Source organism: Puma concolor, chromosome B4, assembly GCF_028749965.1.
Source record: "Puma concolor isolate L17-30 chromosome B4, mPumCon1.1.hap2, whole genome shotgun sequence".
NCBI lineage: Eukaryota > Metazoa > Chordata > Mammalia > Carnivora > Felidae > Puma > Puma concolor.
In genome coordinates, this window is record NC_141673.1 from 82,720,511 (window position 1) to 82,743,671 (window position 23,161).

Consider the following 23,161-nt stretch of genomic DNA (forward strand, 5'->3'; position numbering starts at 1 on the left):
GATAGTAAAAGGCCCTAAATGATATGCCTCACAATTAAGACTTAATTCCATCAGCAATATGGTTACTGACAAAGTTTAAGGACTGACATAAACGGATTTCAGAATAACTGTATGGAAGGATGAAGGTGGAGAAACTACTGGGGGAGGGTGGGTAACTGCAATAATTCTGGTGGAAGAAATAATACAGTTCAGTGCAAGTGGAAATGCAGAATCAGGGACAAAGGTTTCTAGTTTGGACAGAGGGATGGATACTGGTACCATTATGAGAGATGGGATACATTGGAAAGGAAGAAAACCAGGAAAAGAGTAGTATTCCTGAGAGGGCAGTTTTTCAAGAGACAAGAAATGGTTATAGGCACGATATATCCTGCAAAGCGGTAAACTCAAAACCGCAAGAGTCCCTCTTCCCTCCTCTCAATGGTCAGCACCCAGGTGGGTTTAGGCAGGAAGAAAAAAGAAACGGAAAATGCGTCCACACAGGGTTACGGCCAAAGCTTCAAGAAACTTTCCGCACCTCAGACCCGGAAAGAGGAGCTCACAACTGAGGCCGGGAAAAGGAAGAAGCGGGTAACCAGCGCAGGGAAGCGGCTAGGGACAGGGGGCAAGCAGTTCAAGAGGTGGAAAGCACCAGAGCGGCCCAGGGGAAGGAAACTTCCGACTCCCTTTGCCCGCTCATGTCCCTGGATTTATTCCACTTACTCTGGTCTCAATCCCTCGCAGCCGTCAGCAGTGGCGTTAGGACTCAAAGCCTCTGCTAACAGGGACCTACGCACCCACGGGAAGAGACTCCGCTCGTCTGTTCACCTTCTTCAGCGAGCAGACTCAGGACCCAGCAGAGACCATCAGTGGAGATGCGGCTGGAAAGGTCAGCGGAGCTCAGCCCCATCACTGGCCGGAGGTAAACCTCCGCGGACCGCCTCGGACCTGCACGCTCAGAGGACCCAAACCTCGCGAGATTTCCTTCCTCACGTTACGGTGGGGGCAAAGCCAGAGATTTATTTGCGGGTCTTTGCAGACATGCGCGAGAGGTGGAGGCGGTTCCCTTCTACGTCCCTCCCTATTAATCTACTCAGGCTGTCGCTTGGCTTCTCGCAAAGTGTCGCGAGTTTTGACAGGGGAAGCCGGCCTGGGTGGAGAAACCGAGAAAGGGAGGCCGGGTGGAGGCCGGGTGGGAGGGCCTTGCGTTAAGAGAGCGTGGCTGGCTTAGGCGGTGCTGTGGTTGGTACTTCGCTGTTGTGGAGTCTCTATGGTCGCCCGGATCAATCTTCCCAGTGGGTTATTGGGAAAATTAGCCGGTAGAAAATCTTGAGCGTCGGAGGCATTTTTTTCTTGGCTCCGCCCTCTTCCTGTTCTGCGAGCTGGGCGTCTGGCCCACCGAGGGGGAAGGGCAGCTTGGCGGGGCTGTGGAAGAGGGCTTTGCGCACGCGCGAGTCCGAGTGTGTGAGTGTTTGTGTTCACGCGCACGCGCGCGCGCTCTTGCATTTAGGAAGCCTGGGAAGGACCGGTGTGCTAGGAGATGAGCGGGGAAAGCATAGTTCCCTGTCTTTGGTACCAGACACTCCTGACTGTGCGCTGACCCTCCCCACCCAGCCAGCAGCCTTTTCCAGAGAGGCTGTGGTCCATAGCCTCTGTTCGTTTTCACTGCAGGACCAGGCACGAAAGTAAGCAAACCTCGATCATGAGGTCTTCCCTATTCACTCACCTTGTACTTTCCACCCCCCACTCTCCAGCAGAATGTGACTAGGTTTCTCAAAGAAGAGTTTGCATGAAGGGGAAATGTGTTTGAAAGCAGAAGAAAATAGCTAGATCGTAAAAAGTCAGTTCGGTTTGATGAACACTTTGCTTACCATGTGCTTTTTGAATGTGGATTGTCTATTCAGTATAAGGTTTTATTTAGCGAAGCAAGGGAGTTTTTATAAGAAAAAGTTTAAAAGTTTCTCCTCTCCAGCTCTGTGAATGGTAGCAACTAAGTTTTCTGTTCTACATGGTAAATTACCATGGTGTTTCAAATACTAAGGGGGAAGAGTTTGAATTTGGGGTCTTTATCCTAATGCGAAGACCCGATATGCAGTTGTCGTAGGAGATGTTTTTTATATTTGGGGCTTTCCTTTTGCTGTCACTCCCCTTTCCTGTTAATTCTGGCTCCCCTCATCCTTTTTCAGAAGTCTTAAGACTTTTTGGAGGGAAGCCCAAAACTACTGACTTGGGTTAGTTTGGGGGTTTGTGTGTGATGTCAATTAGGAAGAATCATTAGAAGTGTATTTGAAGAGGATTTATCATTTGTTATGTTTGGTATTATGGAAGGCAATCGACCACAGTTATTTGTAAGCATTTTTTCCTGACAATTTTAAGTTCATTCAAAAAGCAAAATTTTGTATGGACTGTAATTTTGTCTGTGACTGATAGAGTGACAGCTTAATATGGTGTAGCTTATCCCTCGAATTGATAGCTACTTTCTAGTCATGACCTCATTAAATCTTGTTAGATAAATTTCTTTGAATACTGATTATTCATGTACCCTACCAAATCTTTTTGAGGAAGAGACACTAATTAGGAACAATTTAAGGATATTAAATGTCATGTATAAGACATTTGGCTAATATATTTTATCCCTTACAGGTTAAAACAAAATGAAGATTTTTTCTGAATCTCATAAAACAGTATTTGTTGTAGATCACTGCCCTTACATGGCAGAATCATGCAGACAGCATGTCGAGTTTGATATGCTGGTGAAGAATAGGACCCAAGGAATCATCCCTTTGGCCCCCATATCTAAATCCTTGTGGACTTGCTCAGTAGAATCTTCCATGGAATATTGTAGAATAATGTATGATATATTTCCTTTCAAAAAGCTGGTGAGTGTGAAGTACAAGAAAAATCATGATTTGGGGGGATGGACTTAACTGCCTGTTACATTTTTTAATATAAGAATTTACTATAGATTTAACTTGAAACTGTTTACTACTTTAAAAATGTGGTATTTAGAACTCTTCTTTGCAGTTAATATGTTATGTATGTTTAATTGGGGCCAATAACCATCATAACAGCTAACAGTTATGGTGCGTTGACACATACCAGTCATATCCAAAGTATTTCATATTTATTAACTCCATTAATTCTCACAACAGTCCTATAAGGTAGCTACTCTAATTACTGGGACAATATTCGAAGTATATAATAACCTGAATAGAACAGGCACTGACCATTGAGAGCTATTGCTGGCCTAAGCAGAAAGGATGTGGGCTGTGGGCAATGTCAGATTGTGTTGGTGTGTACGATCTGAATATCAGCCGTGTTTATTATTGCCATGTTGGAGATGTAGAAACTGAGGTAAAGACAGGAAAGTTGTCCTGAGTCACACAGCTAGTTAGACACAGAACCAGAATTTGAACCTAAACAGGCTGGCTGCTCATAGTGTTAGTGAATGCACACTAAACTGCTGCAGGATTTGGCTGTTAGAAAGAAATGCTCTTAAGAATGCTAAGAGGAATTTGTTTTTATCCACAAGAAGAGAAATTGAAGATTGATAGATTCCAGATATGAAAATTACCTTCAGGTTTCATCATTTCAGCTATTTTATTTTGGGAGAGTCATTTGGTTAGCCACAAGTGGATGATTTGCTTTGTCTCATTTGGAGCAGCCTAGGCTGGGACCTAGCCAGTTCTTAGACTGGCACAGGCAGGGCAGTAACAGTAAGGCTGAACATAGAGAATCTATATATTCAGATATATTCCAAATTAAATGTAAGTGTTTTTAGTCCTTCAGTAAATTGTGCATTATGTAGGGTAAAAAAATACGAAAGGGAGGATAACTAGTCATTTAGGGTGCAGGCTTTGGTTCAAATTCTGGCTTCATCAGCTACCACAGTGTGACCTTGATCATATTGCTTAATTTCTCCAAGTCTGGTTCTTCCCATGTAAGCATAACACCTACTTCCTATGATGTAAGATTTCAGTGAGATACTGTAACTGAAGTGGCTAGTAAAATGTCCCTGTCAGGTAAGGCTTAGGAGAGAAGGCTACTTATCACATTTATTAGGGGTGCAAAACTAGTATTTCATGGATGGTAGGAAAAAAGATCATGGATTAGATGATATAGTCCAGAGGAAAGAAAGAATCTCACCCTCCTCCAAAAGAACATTCGTCATTTTATGTATTTTCTAATATATCCTTACTAGCATTATCATCTTCTGTGATAGTATTTTTTTGGTTTGCATTGAAGTCCAAATGCACTATTTTGACTTTCAATGCCTTTTGTGATATGGCTACTGCTTATTTCTCTGAGCTTTCCCCCGACCCCTTTGCCTGTTCTGACCTTTTCATCCTTTTGAGGCCTTTGCGTTTGCTGTACCAGGAATTCTCTATCCCCAGCTCTATTTATGGCTGTTTTCTTTTGGTCGTTTTGGATTCCCCCCAATTGCCACTATAGACCACCCAACCTAAAGTAGCTAACCAATTTCTTTTTCATAGCATTTGTCACTCACTGAAATAATCTTGTGCATTTGTTTGTTTGTATTCTTCCCATACTGCCCTCTGTCTTACCACTACCCACAAACCCCTGACTTTCCCCACATTGTGAGTGATACAACTTTCATTCATCACTGTATTTCCAAAACCCCAGTGCTGAGGATAGCACCTGGCAGATACTAGGCATTCTAGAACTATAAAGTGAATGAATGAATCAGCAAACCAGTTCTAGGAACTGCATATTATTTTAAATATGATGTGATTTCAGTGGAATTGGATGTGAATACTAATTCTGTCTTTGAAATCTATCAGGTGAATTTCATTGTGAGTGACTCTGGAGCACATGTTTTAAATTCTTGGACTCAAGAAGACCAAAATTTGCAGGAGGTATGGTTAGGTTTTGAGCTGTGGCCATTTTTGAAAATTATCTGAATGTGGTAATACTTTCTTGAAAGATGATTTAAAAGATTTTTTTTATCACTATAGTATTTGCACATAGTTTTAAAACAACTACTACTAAAGGAAAGCCAGCTATCTTCATTCTAGTCTTTCCCCAATTCCTAGAAGCAAACTTTCAACTCTAACTCATCTAGTATTTACTTCCATATTTCAAAATAACAAATTTTTACTGCTATTGATAGAATTCTCAATTTAAACTTTATTTTTTTATCATTATTGTTAGTGAGGAATTAACTTTTATATTCTCTGCCACCCATGCCCCTCTACCTCCCTTCTGCCGTTCCTTCATTTTCTCAGTGTTGTTATGTCAGAATTTTTGTTAATTCAAAATTGCATATTTGCATTATAATATCTATATAAAGTGTTACTGCTAAGCTAAGTAGTATATGTGGTTATTTCCTTTCTCTCTCTTTTTAGGTTTTATTGAGGTATCATAGCACTGTATAAGTTTAAGGTCTGAAACATAATGATTTGTCTTACATATTATTTCCTTTCTTGTGTGACTCTTTGTTTATTCTTACAGTTTATCATTTCCTTCTTAATTGCTCAATTTTATGTATATCTGTTGCTGCTTTTCCTCATGTTTCTACAAAACTTCCCAATATTTTGATCAGAAATGTAACAGCTTCGTTTTTTTGTCTTGAAAAACTTCTTGGAGCAGTCTTTTGCTCCAGTTTTAGCTGGCCGCTTAATAGGCCTGGTGCTTCTTAAACATTATGTGTCTAAGGATATTGGGTTTGTGGTAGCTTATGTTCTTTGCTATTGTTGGTTGGATGGAAGACTTCAGTTTACTGGTTTCTTTACTGATGAAGATGTATCTGAGAGACAGACATTAGTGAAATTTTTGAATACATTGTTTGAATTATTTCATGTTAAAATTCTTTGTTAATGGATGGTCTTCAGTGGAGATAATCTCATGTTGTAAATGTGTTTTAAACGGAACATTTTTAAAGAAAATGTGTTTATCCCAGTGTTTGGTCTTAAAATGTTGTGATTAGTATCATCATGTATGTAAACACATCTAACCCTTTATTCTTTTGAGGTAACTCACTCAAGCAGCAGGCTTTTATTGGTTTGGCTTTGCATTTATATCACTCCAGAATGTTCTTTATTCTTTTTTTTTTTTAACTTGAAAAAGTAATATTAAGGATTCTGTACATTCTCCTTGCATTTTCTTTTTGAAATGGCATGTGTTTTGCTTTACTTCTTTCAAGAGGTACTGTGAAAGAAGCTTGAAGTCTCTCTGTTGTGTATGAAAAAAAAATCAGTACAAATTGGCATAGGTTTTCCTTACTTCACCTCTGCGGTGCAGTAAAAGTTGTGCATCTCATAATGGCACATATACCAATGATAAGAGAATTGCTACTTCTCTCTGCTTTCTGAATGTGAAGGCACATTGTATCACACTGATTGTTTTTAAGTCGTGAACAGAAGGGGAAACTCCAGTCTAGTTCGGAAGGCAACTGTATAGCAGCTCACTGGTGTTTAAGATTATATGAAATAATTGACATGTTGTATAAATTATATATAAGCTTGCCTGTGTTAACACATTTAATGTTTAGCTTTGGTTATCCATGTCACACCTTTCCCTAGTTATTGTCAACAATCATGAGTAACAAGTGGAAGAGATCAAAGACAAATTTGGGGGCTAGAAGGATTTTAGATGTCGTTTGCTTCGACTCCTTCATTGTGCAGGTGAAGGAATGGAGCCCACAGGGGCTATATGTTGTTTGACTTCTATACCTGGGTCCAGGGCTCTTTCTGTTATAGCACATAACTCTATCCTACATATCTTAAATTTTATCACCAAAAATTGTCATATTTCAGGAGTTTGGGTCTGATTTTTGTTGGCTAAATTAAATCAAGTTTGCAAGTATTATACTAATGTGGGACAGGTTATATTAGTATTTTCACTTTTAGGTTAGGAGGAATTGACCAGGGTCACACAGCATTAAAAGGCAGAGCCAGAGTTTTAACCCATCTCTGTCTGACCTTAAAAGTTAAACTTGCTTTCTGCTACTTTCTTCAGGACCACAGAATCCCTCCCCTATAAAGGTACTTTTTATTGAGCTTCTCCTATGTACCAGAGACTTTATATAGTCGTTTATACACAGTCTTTTTTCTTTCTTTTCTGGTTACTTATTATGAATAGGTAATACCTATATAGTTTAGAAGTAAAATTTATATACATACACATGTACATATGTACACTTCCACATACATGTTTGTGTTAGTAAACGGGAAAACTTTCCAACTCATCCCCTGTCTCAATGAGTGTGCTGGACCCTGCTTACACCAACTTTGCATTCAGTGAATCTTGACATCTCCCATGGTGGGGGTATTTTATTTAACCATAGATACTGGCAAACACTACAGATTAGGGCTTTCCCCACACTTTGGGGAACTGATTTACTAGCACATCACTATTTATCTCCACCACTATTAGTTTTTCATGGCTCATTCCAGAGTGTCTTTATGCATATACAAAGCAAAGTTCTTCCATCTTGTTCCTTTTCAAGATTGTTTCGGTCATTTTCAGTCCCTTGCAATTCCATATGAATTTAGAACCACCTTGTCCATTTCTACAAAGCAGTCGGCTGGGATTGTGACACAGATTATGTTTAATCTGTAGTTCAGTTTGAGTAATGTTGCAATTTTAACAATATTATGTCTTCCAACTCATGAACATGGGATGTTTTATATCATTTAGATCTTTAATTTCTTTCAGTGATGTTTGTAGTTCTCAAGAGTATAAAATTTGCATTTCTTTTGTTGATTTTATTCCTAAGTATTTTATTTTTTTGATGCTATTATATTAGAATTGTTTCCTTTATTTTCGGATTGTCCATTGCAAGTGTGTAGCAATACAATTTGTGTTTGTGTATTGATCATGTATCCTGCAACTTGCTGGACTTATTATTTCTAACAGTTTTTTAGTGGATTCCATTTGACTTTCTACATACAAGATCACGTCATCTGTGATACAGAGATAATTTTACTTCTGGCTCCTTCTATTTCTTTTTCTTAATTGCCCTGGCTAGACCCACCAATACAGTGTGAAATAGAAGTGATGAGAGTGGACATCCTTCTTCTGTTCCTAATCTTGGAGAGAACATGTACAGGCTTTACTATGAAGCATGGTGTTATCTGTATGTTTTCTTAGATGCTATTTTCTGCTTGAGGAGTTTCCTTCTATTTGTAGTTTGTTGAGTATTTTTATCATAAAAGGGTCTTGGATTTTATGAAATGCTTTTTCTGTGTTTATGGAGATGACCGTGTGATTTTTAAAAATTGTGTTGGTATTGACATTAATTGATTTTTGGATGTTAAGTCAACTTTGCATTCCTGGGATAAGTCCCACTTTGTCATGGTGTATAATTCTTTTCATATGTTGCTGGATTTGGTTTGCTAGTATTTTGTTGAGGATATTTGTGTCCATATTTTTAAGGTATGCTGGTCTGTAGTTTTCCTGTGATGTCTTTGTCTGACTTGTACATACTCTTGTCAACATAATTATTTTCCCTTTTACTTAGCTAATGGCAGCATTAGCTGCTGTTGGGCCTCCTAATCCACGAGCAGATCCAGAATGCTGCAGCATTCTGCATGGTCTCGTTGCAGCAGTGGAAACCCTGTGTAAAATTACAGAATACCAACATGAGGCTCGTACTCTACTAATGGAAAATGCAGAACGTGTTGGAAATAGAGGACGAATAATTTGCATTACTAATGCAAAAAGGTGAGACATTAATCACAGTAATTCTTTCACTGAGGGAATTTTAATGTCTTGTTGCAGTTTTTACTTAAAAAAACAGGACAGCATGTTAGCGGTTAAGCATATCTCAGGTGGCCTAATACTGAAGCTGTATTTATCCAGTTCTTAAATAGTCATTTCAGTGAAAGCTGCTTAGATTGTCATCATATGGGTTAATCTGACTTTTTCTCACTAGTTTTTCAGCTGGCTGTTTGGTATTGTGAATGAGCATACTGAAGACCGTCCTCACTGAAGTAATTTTAAGTGCCTATCACAAGATACTACAGCTAAATAGTGTGTTTAATTTTTTCTCTTACTGTTTATTTAATTTTGTTCTTTTTTATGCCATAGTGATAGTCATGTGCGAATGCTTGAGGACTGTGTCCAGGAAACAATTCACGAGCATAACAAGCTTGCTGCAAATTCAGATCAGTGAGTATAATCATAAGTGAAATACATATTCCATTTTATAGTCATGTATTTCATTATAATTACTCCAATAATTTCAATAGTAATTGGTAGTATTCCCTTTAATTCTCTACTGGCTCTACTAGTTAGTCAAAAAATGTTTATTTGATATTTATGTGGGGAAAACAAAAATAGCTAACAGTTAATGAATCTAGGTTAAGGGTGTATGGGTATTCATTGCATAGTACTTTTCCTTTAGCTTTTCTGTAGGTTTGGAAGTTTCAAAATAAAAATTTTTCAAAAATTAAAAACATTTTCTTTTTTTTTTTTTTCAACGTTTATTTATTTTTGGGACAGAGAGAGACAGAGCATGAACGGGGGAGGGGCAGAGAGAGAGGGAGACACAGAATCGGAAACAGGCTCCAGGCTCTGAGCCATCAGCCCAGAGCCTGACGCGGGGCTCGAACTCACGGACCGCGAGATCGTGACCTGGCTGAAGTCGGACGCTTAACCGACTGCGCCACCCAGGCGCCCCAAAACATTTTCAAAATAAAAGACTTCTAGCATTGAAAATCCTATGTTCTTAGAAATAACCATTTATAGGTAATGGTTAGGATTGCCTGATTTTGTCCTTAAAAATCATTAGTAAAAAAAAAAAAAAAGGAAACAAATGTGTAATATATTCATTTTCTCTGTGGTAGTTATCTATGGAAAATTTTCCTGATTATAGGACATTTTCCTTTATTCTGTTTTTCAAACATACAAGAAAGTATCATATGTGCATTTGAATTAAATTCATATATTTACTAAATGTCCATACAAGTACAGCAATTATACAGTTTTTCTAAATATTTAGCTTTTGTGTTAGTTAACAGTAGTATCTGATTATAGAGATGCACTGTTTTAGTATATTAAACTCTTAATAGTCTACCTACCTGGTTTCTTTACATACTATGTGTTTTTAGATTCTAAATGAAAAGTTTCTCTTTAAGTCTCATGCAGATTCAGAAGTGTGAACTGGTCTTGATCCATACTTACGCAGTTGGTGAAGACAGCCTTGTGTCTGATCGTCCTAAAAAGGAGGTAAGTGCAGAAGTAATGGAAGAAAAGATCATTGTCATTTATTAATAATAAATGCTGAGAAGGGTTAGCATAAAAATAATCACATTGCCAACATTTTCTGCCAAGAAGATATTTAGAGTTCGCAAAGCCATCTCTGTGGCAAAACACCTAGTTGGGTTCTTCATGTTATAATTGTAGATTTTAAAGTGTTTTCTGTTTTGCTTGCCTATTGAAGTTTAATTAAATGTGTTGCAAAACCGTACATAGTGTGTATTGATGCTAAAATTTCAATTACTGTAATGGATTTCATTTGCTTTAATAACTTTTTATTGTATAAAAATCTTTTTTTCCTCATTAGAGGAGTAATACACTTCTTAACAAAAATAGACTCTAATAACAAATTAATTTTACCTATCCAGAGGATAAAAAGCTAAAGCTAACTTTTAATCTTGCTTTTACTTTTTAAATAAATTTGAACAATTTTACAGGAAAAAATGGGTCTGTTGATTTTCAAATGGATTTGCATCATGTAATATTCTCCCATCAGTGGTCTGTGTTTAGAAATATAGATGTGTATATTTATATAATTAAACACGTATGTTCTTACGTTCTGTTTTTTCTCTTAGCCTTAGTTAATATAAACAGGTGAAGTATTACCTTAGTCTGAATGTTTTGTAGTTAACTGGTATTTTTAGGTCTTTAGCTCTTTCATTGTGTTTTTAGGTGGTTTCCAGTGTAAACCCCTTTTCTGTTAACTTTTTTCTGCCTCTTTCGATAACATGGCAGTTTGTTGGCTTTCTTTGTAATAACTAAACATTTATTTGTGACAGATGTTATAGGTATAATAAGTATGATAGGTAGTATATACAAATTATATATAAGATATATGTATGCATACACTTTATCTTGCCATAAAGTAACTTTTGGCTGCCTGATCGCATTTATTCGTGATGAAATATGTTTGTGGCAGTTCCCGTATTCTTTATAATAAGCAGTTTTATCTGCAGGTGTTTTTCCTCTCCATAAAATTACTTATTTTCTACAGTATTTCTGTGGGCCATTTCAAATCCATTTTGCATATAGATAAATAGAAGTAAAAATTGTAAGTTAAAATAAATATTTGAATCGAAGACTTGCACTCTGAGTGTCAAGATGAAAAGGACTTTGCCTATTTACTGCTGTATCCTCTAATAGCTCATGTAGTTTCTGGCATACAATGTAGTAAGGTCTGCTTAGTTCCTGTCTGTTGAATGAATAAATACATGAACATTTCTTGCTAAAATAATAATCATAGTTAATTTATGGGCTTTTTTACTTTTTCCAAATTCCAAAAACTAAAAATATTTAATATTTATAGACTGAAGTAAAATATTTGACACCAGGTCACAATGTATTAACGTTGGTTTTTTTTTTTCATATATATATATATATATATATATATATATATATATATATATTTTTTTTTTTTTTTTTTTTTTTTTTTTTTGGTAGTTATCCCCTGTTTTAACCAGTGAAGTTCATAGTGTTCGTGCAGGACGGCATCTTGCTACCAAGTTAAATATTTTGGTACAGCAACATTTTGACTTGGCTTCAACTACTATTACAAATATTCCAATGAAGGTAGGCAGTACTTTTTCTTGCTATTTTGAAAGTTCTGGTATGCTTTTTAAATATTTGTTTGACATGTATTATTTATTTTTATTGGACCTTAACTTTTTCTCCCCATATCATATTTTCTGTTTTGCTAGCCCACATTCAGTGTCTTTGACCAGGTCAGTACATAGTGAAAAGCAACAAAAAGGATCACAGAACAAAATTCTGTAGTTTTCTTTCTCGTAAGAGTACTATATATCAGCTTTTTGTTTTTAATTATGTTCTCATTATTTTCATCAAAATACAATCTCTATCTTAAATGATTATTTTTTCTGTGATTCTTTTCCTGATAGTTATGTTATTAGATTTTACTTTGTGCATCCTAGTGGATCTTTTATTTCCTGTATTTTTGTTCTTGCTCATCTAGTATGAAGGTGTTTGTAACTAATAGGCCTGACTATAGAAAAAATAGCTCATAGTTTTTAAAAAGTTTATTATACTCTAGCTGAAAAACCAAAGATGTAAGTTTTATGATTTTACTAATGGATTTTCTTAGGAATCTGTTGGTACCTGTTTATTTCCATTATGTCATCATTAAGTTGTCTAGGACAAGCACAGTTTTAAGTCCAATTTCATTGTTTTGCCGCCATATGACGAACACTGAATTTCATGAGAAGTATAATCTATTCATTATTAATTTCCTCCTTATAAAATGGCTGGCTCTTTAATAGAAATTGTAGCCTTATCTAATAGAATGGTTTGGATGCAGAAATTATCAAGTAAAATAGCATAATATATTTTAATATGTGTAATTTCATGAGGTACAAGAAAAATACTCTGAGGGTGACAGATACCTTGTTTTTTAAATTTGATCATATTTGTGTGCGACTGGTGTGACCCTTTCTTCAATCTTTGTCTTTTCCCTGTAAACTGATGTTATTGAAGTTCTTATTTACTCTTTAGTGAAAACAAGTTACTAAACTTGTTTATTAGTCTGTATTTACTATTTTATATAACTGGTGTTGCTAATTTCCTGTAGGTATTTAAAGATGCTATTTCCTCCTTTAAACAACTATTTCACTTTGAGTTTGTATAAGCTACTTCAGTTGTATTTATAAAATGTATTGGCAAGACAATGCATTTAGAGAAAAAAAACTCTAAAATTCTGGAAGAGTCATTTATGTTAATTCTGATGTAAGAAAAATCATTAAATATTACTTCTATGTAGCTAGTAGTTTTATAGAGTTCATATTGCTTTGGAAAATTATTGCATCTTTAAATAGATTACTGAGCAAACTGTCCCAATATTATAGCTAATTATTGTTGGGTATATTTTATCTCACTTTAAGCAAAAAGCAAAGTGAATAATAACTTCATTATTTTGAAAATAAAACTAAATTATTTTAAATTTTACTTTAAGGAAGAACAACACGCTAATACATCTGCCAATTATGATGTGGAACTACTTCATCACAAAGATGCACATGTGGATTTCCTGAAAAGTGGTAAGAAAAGGACATTGAAAAGTTTTATTTTGTAAGATCTAACCTATGAAAGCATACTAACAACTTTCAGAAGTTTGTCAGTAAACAGACCTGATTGGCTGTAGTCCACCTCTTTCCACACTTATTCCACAATGCTGTCTACTAATGGCCATGGAACTAGTGTCCTGTAGAATTTACTTTGGGAAACACTAGCCTCCTGGAACAAATACTGAGATAGCCGGTACAGTCATGTCCTAGTTTCTCTTTTGCAAGCAAATCACCTTGGGAAAGCAAGAGGAACAAGAACTGACTTGAAAGAGTGATAGAGTTCCAACTTGCCTGCATAAAGATCAGTTGTTCTGAAATCTAAATTTGTTGTTTTCTTCGAAAAATTATTCGAGTCAGTAGGTCTCATCACCAATATCATGATTTCTGCAACTCTATTAGCATAACTTGGGAGAAGGCTCTGGAGTTAGTAGATCAGAGTTTTAGCTAAAGCTTTGCCACCAGCTAGCAAGATCTGTATGTTTCTAGACTTGAGTTTGCACACTTTAATAAAATAAAGATGCTGGATTAGATGAACTAATAATCCATCCATTCCGAAAAAAATTCAGTGAAATTGCCTTTAAGTTTTGACATTTGATTAAATCCTTTCTAATGTTTTCTCTGTAAGTTGATGCTATCAGAGAATTAAATGGTTAACTTTGATAATGTTTTATACATCTTTTTTGAAGTTAGTATCCATCAACCAGTCGTAACATTTGTTCAGTGTATAAGAAATCTTGAAATTAATCTAATACGAATTTGTAATGTGAAAAAAACTATTAAGATAAACAGATGTATTAATGTTTAACAAAGGAATGTAAAGAACTTGTTTTTGAAAATATGGTGTGTGGAACTTATGTCACTAACTGAGTTAATACCAACTTTTAAAATATTTTAAAACAAAAAAATGTTAAGAATATCTTTTGTGACACAAAATATTTCTCTAAGATAGTAATTGACATGTTGTCTGTGTGACACAAGGGAACCATTTGTAAATGCTGTAGTAGCACTATGAATAGGGTGCTGTGGGATCACGAGGGTTGCATGTGATTATGCCTCCGTGACTTAGGCAAGCTTTACAGAGATGACATTAGAGCTGGACTTGGATGAGTAGGCTTGCGCTTTAGCTCAGATAGCTTCCGTAAGCTGTAGACCTATATCCTCTACTGCCTAATTATATCTGCTAGGTGTCTCTCCGGCACCTATAACTCAACATTCCCAGAACAACTTAGGAGCCTGCCCCCTGAACTGGTCTTCTACTGTCCCCTCTCTTAGTGAATGGCCCTATTGTCTACCCAGTTGTTTAAGGCAGAAACCTCAGTCATCTTTGAGACATCTCTGTATCATTCTTCATATCTAGGCCATCATCACATTTTCTTGATTTTACCTATTAAGTGTCTCCCAAATACATTCATACAACTGCATCTCTACTGCCATTACCATCTCCCTGATCCAGCCTATTATTTTCTTATCTACTATTCCTTAGTAGCCCCTTAAAATGGTGTGTCTCCTCTTGACCTGTGAGCTAGAATAGCTTTCAGAATGCTAATCCTGACCATGTTCCCTTAGCTTAAAACCCTTTATTGTTTTTGTTACCCTTTGGATAAAGACCCAACTGTTTAAATGTCTTACCAGTCCCTGCATTGCCTGGCCTGTCCTCCTTTCCATTTTCCTCTCACAACGTACTCCTGTTTCAGTGCATAGGCCAGAAACTCCATGCTCCTTCCTGTCACAGTATCTTGACATTTGCTGTTCTTTCCTTGCTCAAATGTTCTTTTCTTCATTTCTTTAATTTCTCCTTATCCTTTGACAACTGAACCTAGTTTTTTCACTTCTCAAAGAAACCTTCCCTGGTGTCGTAGATTGGGTCAGATCTCTGTGTATAGATGCTCATGGTACTGTACACGTCTCCTTCAAAGCATTGTCAACTTTATAGTCCTCACTTGTTCATTATTATTTTCTTAACATCTGTTCACTCTGTTTTACTATAGACTCCATTGAGGCAAAACATGCTCATTGTTACATCTTTTTATATTTATTTTCTAGATCCCTTATTTTATGGTTCTCCTCATAAATTCATTAGGATTCAGTTCATTTTAGATTCCTGACACTTTCTTTGAGTATTTGACCATATTACGATTTCATGGTGTCAGAGGAGAACAGTTGTATATTATTAAAATAAACAAAAATTTTTGCTGTTGACTTTCAGTGCAGTGACTGAAATGATTAATGAGAAATTTGAAGATAATTGAATATTTGTTTTAATCAGAGCAAATATCTAAACTCCTTTTGGTGTTATTCTAGGATACTTTATAGAATTGATGTTCTCCCAGAGGTGTTTTCTCCTATAGAGTTTAAACTGTTTTGGAAGTCTTACTTAAGTAAATGATTTGAAGTTTGTGATCTATTTTGTAATGTCTCTCTGGCTTATTTTTAAAGGTGATACTCACATAGGTGGCAGCAGTAGAGAAGGCTCGTTTAAAGAAACGATAACATTAAAATGGTGCACACCCAGGACAAATAACATTGGTAGGTATTTTAAGGAAATTGAAATAGGGGTGCCTGGGTGACACAGTTGGTGAAGTGTCCAACTCTTGGTTTCGGCTCAGGTCGTGGTTTCACGGTTTGTGAGTTCGAGCCCCTCATTGGACTCTGCACTGGCAGTGCGGAGCCTGCTTGGGATTCTCTGTCTCCCCTTGCTCTCTTTCCCTCCCTAACTCATGGTCTCTCTCTCTCTCTCTCTCAAAATAAACTTTAAAAAAGAAGAAAAGAAAGGAAAAAAGAAAAAGGAAAGGATAAATCAAGAGGTTCTAAAAGTGGGTATATGTAGGGATCATTAGTTTATTTTTGAATTTATGTTTTTCATTGTTTTAGGGGCTCAACGAACATTTTTCCCCCTCTTTTAATTGTGGAAATAATTCCTTTATATTCTTTCAAATCAGTGTTTTCTCCCATTTCAGAATTACACTATTGCACTGGCGCTTACCGAATTTCACCTGTAGACGTAAATAGCAGACCTTCCTCCTGCCTTACTAATTTTCTTCTAAATGGTAATTTTCAACATTTAATTGTTTGGGCTGAAAATATTACAAGTGAAGTTATTAGTAAGGATATGTGAAAATCTGTACTCTGGAAAGCTCTTTTAAGATAACCTAAAACTGTTTTATCTTCGAAAACTCTTCTAAAGTTACCTAATTGTAAATACCCTTTTAGCAATTTTATTAATGTTTTAAAAAAATAAGATAACTTTATGTTTTCCATATTGTCATAAAAAGTTTTATTTAAATATTTTTAAGTATTTTTAATTTTAAAATTTGGCTGTTAGAGTCTAAGTTGATTTTTTTGGTAGAATAATACAGACTATTTACCCTGGCCTGTTAAATTTTAAATTGCAAAGTATATATAAACCTCTTTTTGCACACTGTACCTTAATCATAAATAAACATTGCATTTTCAGTATTATGCCATATGATTCTTACCTATATGACTCTTAAGTCTGTGGTTTCCTTGTGTGAAAATTAAAAAAAAAAAAAAATTGGAGTCCATTTGCTAAATTTAAATTCTTAATAGCTTCTCCAGTTGATTCTTCTGATTGACTAGGTTTGAAACCACTGATGTGATGGGTCAAATTTAAGCAAAATTTGATTTTAAGACTGTGTAACGTGTAGATTAAATAACCTTTGGTCATGTGAAATAGAAAGTAGTTATGGTAACTGTGCTGATAAGGAGGTATTGTGCAAGTACATTGAGACTTTGCTTTCTCCCCCAAATGTTGTGTAGCTTTGATAGCTAGAGAGTTATCCAGCAGTTGTCTCTCTGTTCTTCTTGATGTCCAGGAGAAAGATTGTATGTACTTGTAATGTATAAAGGATGTAACCAAACATTGTACCAGAGACCACTATACTTACTTTGGAAAACTGTACAACTATGTAAGCTTTGAGTGACCAAGAGAAAGCTAAGGCTAGAATTCAGACTTTTAGGACTTGAAATGCAGATATACTCAATTAGCTATGCTGCTTAAAATATGAGGTTTAATAGGGGCGCCTGGGTGGCTCAGTCGGTTAAGCGGCCGACTTCGGCTCAGGTCATGATTTCACAGTCCGTGAGTTCGAGCCCCGCGTCGGGCTCTGTGCTGACAGCTCGGAGCCTGGAGCCTGTTTCGGATTCTGTGTCTCCCTTTCTCTGACCCTCCCCCATTCAGGCTTTGTCTCTCTCTGTCTCAAAAATAAATAAACGTTAAAAAAAAAAAAAAAAAAAAAAAAATATGAGGTTTAATAAATAAAATGAAAAATCTAGACATAAATAATGAGGAAAAAAATAACAGCCTATATGAGCTTCATCACTGATAGAGTAATCTTGCTTTTGACAGGTCGTTCTGTTTTATTGGAGCAACCACGAAAGTCAGGTTCCAAAGTCATTAGTCATATGCTTAGTAGCCATGGAGGAGAGATTTTTTTGCATGTCCTTAGCAGTTCTCGATCCATTCTAGAAGATCCACCTTCAATTAGTGAGGGATGTGGAGGCAGAGTTACAGACTACCGGATCACAGTAAGATTCTAATACTTACAAATTTTATGTTTTGAGCCTGCCACCATTCAGCAAATATTTATTAAATGCTTATTACATGCTAAGCTCTGTGACAAAATGGGGTTTGGAGAAGTTCATGACTTACTATTTTAATTAGGTGACTTTCCGGCAATACTTGCTCAAAAGAACTATTTATCACTATGTGGTCTTCATTATGTATTCAGTGTATATCGAGAAGTATATGGGTAGCATTGACACCTGGAATTATAGGAAAGAATGGAAATTGACTTGAATATTTCAGGTGGAAGTTTACCTTGTAGTAACTTAATGGCAAATAAAAACAGTTCAATGTTTGGATTGCTATTTTGAAATAACACTAAATTTTTGTTATTTAAAGATATATACAAAGAAATTGTGTCTATTTTGGGTAGAAATCTTATTCTCATTTTAATTTTTCAGTTCCCCTCCTCTTTTATATATTTAGTACTTTATGGTTGTCTACTTTGAGGTGGTGGTGGAAATTAAATGTGATTCATATATAGGAATGTACTTGGTAAATCACAGAAGTGTTATAGACTATAGGTAATTATTTTTGATTAGGCTTTTCTTTATTATTTTTATATCTTTTTTAATAAGGAGAAAATAAGTATTCTTTGCAGAAAATTTAGAGAATATAGGTATCTTTTTTTAATCAAATACAATAGCTGTAAATTACCTATAATTCCATCATTCATAGATAACCACTGTTAACATTTTGATGTTATGTCAAGGTAATTTTTAAATAAGCATTGGTATTCTAAGATGATTAACTCCTTCCTTTATCTGTAGATGATATAAAAGAGTTAAATTATAGAAGTGAAGAAAAATGAGTGTTCTTGGTTTTTAAAAAGTAGAAAGAACCATGAATGCATTGATGTTTGAGCCTTTCTTCCATCTCCATTGTAATAAAGGCTGATAGACTTCATGTTCAGAAAGATGGGGAGAATTAGTAAGGGAAATGTTAGAGAAAATACTTTGTTGCGTATCACAGGAGAGAAGGCATCAGGGCAACAGACTATTACATGTAATCCATACTGAAACATAAGAAAATAGTTTCTAATTTTATTTTATTTGGTTATCATTAGGATTTTGGTGAATTTATGAGGGAAAACAGATTAACTCCTTTTCTAGACCCCAGATATAAAATCGATGGAAGTCTTGAGATCCCTTTGGAACGAGCAAAAGATCAGTTAGAAAAACACACCCGTTACTGGCCTATGATTATTTCACAAACCACCATTTTTAACATGCAAGCGGTAAGTATTAAATAGTTTTCAACCTTTCTTTTTGATTAGTTATATGTTTTTTACAGATAATCATTTCTCAAGCAAAGAATGAAATATATGAGTTTGCTACAGTTAAAGAATTAGTAATAGAAAATTGAAATGATGAATATAGGTTATCTCACTATGGTGATGTTTAAAATCAATTGAAGTTCTCCCTAGATGCTTTGATATTTGTTTTTCAAGACAGATTTTCTTCTTATTTCTTAAAAAAATTCTAACAGGTAGTTCCATTAGCCAGTGTTATTGTGAAAGAATCTTTGACAGAAGAAGATGTGTTAAACTGTCAAAAAACAATATACAACTTAGTTGATATGGAAAGAAAAAATGATCCTCTACCTATTTCCACAGTTGGTACGAGAGGAAAAGGGCCTAAAAGGTAGCTTTTTTCCCTTGCTTTCTCTATATATCACATTTACTTGATGCAGACTGTTTTTTAAGCTAACTTATTTCATATTGTAATTTATATAATTGAAGGTATATATATATATATGTGTGTGTGTGTGTATACATAAGTGTTCATATGTATATGATTGAGATGAAATGATATAAAATCTAAAATAGCAGAATCAGATACATTATAACTTAGAATTACACCACTAAGAAGAAAGAGTCTGTGTTTAATGATTCCTTTTACTTTATTTTACCAGTAGCAAGTGATACTTCAATATTATTTAAAGAGTATTTCTAAAAACGTCATTTCCAATCTTTACTTCAGAGATGAACAGTACCGTATCATGTGGAATGAGTTAGAAACCCTTGTCAGAGCTCATATCAACAACTCAGAGAAACATCAAAGAGTATTGGAATGTCTGATGGCATGTAGAAGCAAACCCCCAGAAGAAGAAGAACGAAAGAAACGAGGAAGAAAGAGAGAGGACAAAGAGGACAAATCAGAGAAAGCAGTGAAAGATTATGAACAGGAGAAATCTTGGCAAGATTCGGAGAGGTGACTTGTTGATAATGTAGGACCGTGGTGCCTTTTGGCACATCACATGCTGCATGTAGCACATTCAAACATTCATGTAATAGTAGTTCACTTAATGTGTATTTGTTTCATTATCTAACTATAATTTTTCATTCTTAAAATCTGAAATATCCTGGGCTTAAGAATTACAGGGATTTTTTGTTTGTTTTTTGTTTTTTTGCTCTTAGGGGCAAAGGTAGTGTTGAATTTTTTAACGAACTTCTGCAAACCATAACATACTATATTTGATATCAGTATTTGCTTTATGCATTATGAATATCAAAGACATGGTTTCATTTGTTCAATAAATACTGAGTGCCTGTGATGTGTCAGGCATTTGGTATTAGATTCTTGCCCTGGAAGAACGTACAGTGGTTGTGATAGAGACAGGCATGTAGGTCATGGGTTACAGCAAAGGGTGGAAGAGCTGCTATAAAAATAGGCACAGGATATCCTTGGGAGCACAGAGGAAGAACATAGTCTTACTTCTGAAACCCTTCCTCAGTAATACACTCTTTCCTTTGTGATTTGTACGGTTATATCATAAAAAGTAGGAAAGTCTTCGAAATGAAAGAATCATAACATTTCAGCTGGCTTTGTCTTCTACCTCTTTGCCAGTAATCAGCAAAAAACCAGGTAAATATTATAATGGCAATGTTAGTAAGGTCCTTAGAAACAAAACAGTTTACTGTGGAAAATTTCAAACATATACAGTAACAGAACAAATAGCTACTCATTTATTTTTAACAGTTCATGGCAGATCCCATTTCATATCTGTCCACAACCACTCACCTCACCAGCACCACCACTATGCCTCCCACATGGGAATATTTTGAAGCTAATTCTAGAAATCCTATCATTTCATCCAAAAATAAGTAGAACATTTTATTCTCTTTGAAAGTAGAAGTTCATTTCTTTCTTAGGGCTACTGAACTTCTGAAACAGAATCAGCTCACTTTAAGAAGAGTGGGGGGAAATATTCTCTTTCAGACACCACCAATCTTTATATATGTTGAAAGGGTTTCTGTTCTCTCTCTTTTTTTTTTTTTTTTAATTTTTTTTTTTCAACGTTTATATATTTTTGGGACAGAGAGAGACAGAGCATGAACGGGGGAGGGGCAGAGAGAGAGGGAGACACAGAATCGGAAACAGGCTCCAGGCTCTGAGCCATCAGCCCAGAGCCTGATGCGGGGCTCGAACTCACGGACCACGAGATCGTGACCCGGCTGAAGTCGGACGCTTAACCGACTGCGCCACCCAGGCACCCCTTTCTGTTCTCTGATGAAACTCAAAATGAGCTTGGAGTTAAGTTCTTAATTTGTGGAATGTAAATACATTTCCACAGCACATAAATTAGGGCACAAATAGTACATTTTTTAATCTTATTTGTAATTTGAAAGAGTATTTTGTCCATATTTGTAAAAATTAAAACTGACATTTCTTCCAAAGATCACATTTCTGACCTCTTTAATTTTAACTTCCTAAATTTTCTCCCATTTTTTCATATTTTACAGCCAACTATATTACTGAATTATTAAATTATGATGATGAAGGAAAAGGGAAATCTGTGTTTAATTCAGTCAGTTCTCTTACCTGATTTTAGGTTGAGATTTGTATTTTCATTAGTTTCTGGGTTTACTTTGTGAGAGCAGCTATCTTTTACTAAAAGCAATATACAAAGTCTAATTATTGAGCTGTTTAGAGTTCTAAAAATTTAAACTATGGAGCGTCTGTCTGGGTGGCTCAGTTGGTTAAATATCCGACTTCAGCTCAGGTCATGATCTCATGGTTCGTGAGTTTGAGCCCTGCATCGGGTTCTGTGCTGACAGTTCAGAGCCTGGAGCCTGCTTCAGATTCTGTGTCTCCCTCTCTCTCTTGTCCCTCCCCTGCTTGCGCTCTCTCTCTTGTCTCTTAAAAAAATGAATAAACATTAAAAAATTAAAAAAACATAAAAAATAATAAAACCAGTAAAATTTAAACTTTAGATTTTATTGTGTGTCCCTCTAACAGATTAAAAGGAATCTTGGAACGTGGAAAAGAAGAGTTGGCTGAAGCTGAGATCATTAAAGATTCACCCGATTCCCCAGAACCTCCAAACAAAAAGCCCCTTGTGGAGATGGATGAAGCTCCACCAGTAGAAAAATCAAAAGGTAGGGTAGAGCTATGGGGGTAGCTGTGTTTGTAAACAGTTTTCCAGTTTAGTTCTGTTTTCTGCGGTGTCATTTAATGTTGTTGCCTATATGAGGAAGAGCTACTAACTGTTCCTGGATGTTGTTGAGGAGGTTCTGTTTACAGCCTTGGAAAATGCAGGCAGTGAATTTATTTCTTGACATTAATGAAAAAGTAGTGTCATACCTTCATTAATGAAGCCTGTGGAAAATAAGCACTTTCACTACAAAGTCTGTGTTTTAAGAAATTTTAATTCTGTAAACTTGAATTCATTTATGTTCCTGACTCTATACTAAGTGTGCTGGGTTTAATGAAGACAGATTTCTTTTCCCTAAACTGCTTACTGAACTTAAGGAAAGCTCTTACATTACCCATCTATAAAGTGGTGTCAGTGAGTTTCAGTAAAGGTATTATAAATAATACTTTCACTGTAAAAAAAACCTCATAATGTTTTCATTTCATTTTATCTCTTATTTATAGACTGAAATGCTTCATTTCTTCTTGAAGGAATTTTGGGTAGCAGAGCTGTGAATTGGGTTTGGGAGCTCCTGAAATCATTGTAGGCTTTAGTTGTCTTGAAGATAAACTAGATTTAGGCCTTTTAGGATAAATGGCAAATAGATAAAAGGATTGTTTGGTTTCTTGCCACTATGCCTCTCCTAAGCAATAAGACCCAGGGGCTGGCCATATTGCACTTATTGGCATTTCATCCTAGAGAGAAGCCTTGTTTGTTTTTATATACTCCTTCTGGAGGTGGGGGGGGGGGGAGAGAGAGAGAGAGAGAGAGAGAGACAGTGTGTGTATGTGTGTGTATGTATGTATGTGTATATATATACACACGCTATATATATAGTGATACATGTAAAATATTCTCCTTTCACTGATTTCTTTGGAGCCAGAGATAAGAG

General features: G+C 35.7%; 3 protein-coding genes across 8 annotated transcripts in view; 2 read left to right on the forward strand and 1 right to left on the reverse strand.

Moving 5' to 3' along the window:
• The window catches only part of FGFR1OP2 (FGFR1 oncogene partner 2), a 35,815-nt gene extending 34,905 nt beyond the window's left edge, over positions 1 to 910 (reverse strand). For 2 of the 3 annotated variants that reach the window (XM_025930797.2, XM_025930795.2), the window contains exon 1: positions 700 to 835. The gene's annotated coding sequence lies outside the window, so the exon portion shown is untranslated. Of the gene's footprint in view, positions 1 to 699 lie in introns of all 3 variants that reach the window. The other variant, XM_025930796.2, reaches the window with a different exon arrangement.
• On the forward strand, positions 1 to 1,663 carry LOC147579255 (uncharacterized). 2 transcript variants are annotated; one of them, XR_015253711.1, is made up of 2 exons: positions 1 to 1,271; positions 1,487 to 1,663. XR_015253711.1 is itself a non-coding variant. In XM_086713791.1 (2 exons), the coding sequence occupies exon 1, from the start codon at positions 418 to 420 to the stop codon at positions 1,186 to 1,188; it is 771 nt and encodes a 256-aa protein (XP_086569917.1). In that variant the 5' UTR covers positions 1 to 417; the 3' UTR covers positions 1,189 to 1,218; positions 1,487 to 1,663. The 2 variants fall into 2 exon arrangements, 1 of the variants encoding a protein (XP_086569917.1); XM_086713791.1 differs by having other exon boundaries at positions 1 to 1,218.
• Positions 1,169 to 23,161, forward strand: part of INTS13 (integrator complex subunit 13) — a 27,111-nt gene continuing 5,118 nt past the window's right edge. The window contains exons 1-15 of one of the 3 annotated variants that reach the window (XM_086713789.1): positions 1,169 to 1,661; positions 2,620 to 2,855; positions 4,779 to 4,853; positions 8,459 to 8,661; positions 9,028 to 9,108; positions 10,077 to 10,167; positions 11,638 to 11,766; positions 13,160 to 13,244; positions 15,708 to 15,797; positions 16,211 to 16,318; positions 17,638 to 17,816; positions 18,920 to 19,090; positions 19,342 to 19,496; positions 19,836 to 20,066; positions 22,095 to 22,234. In XM_086713789.1, coding sequence (XP_086569915.1) covers positions 2,631 to 2,855; positions 4,779 to 4,853; positions 8,459 to 8,661; positions 9,028 to 9,108; positions 10,077 to 10,167; positions 11,638 to 11,766; positions 13,160 to 13,244; positions 15,708 to 15,797; positions 16,211 to 16,318; positions 17,638 to 17,816; positions 18,920 to 19,090; positions 19,342 to 19,496; positions 19,836 to 20,066; positions 22,095 to 22,234 — 1,963 coding nt within the window. In that variant the 5' untranslated portion in view covers positions 1,169 to 1,661; positions 2,620 to 2,630. The remainder of the gene's footprint in view (positions 1,662 to 2,619; positions 2,856 to 4,778; positions 4,854 to 8,458; positions 8,662 to 9,027; positions 9,109 to 10,076; positions 10,168 to 11,637; positions 11,767 to 13,159; positions 13,245 to 15,707; positions 15,798 to 16,210; positions 16,319 to 17,637; positions 17,817 to 18,919; positions 19,091 to 19,341; positions 19,497 to 19,835; positions 20,067 to 22,094; positions 22,235 to 23,161) is intronic. The other 2 variants (XM_025930473.2, XM_086713790.1) reach the window with 2 other exon arrangements.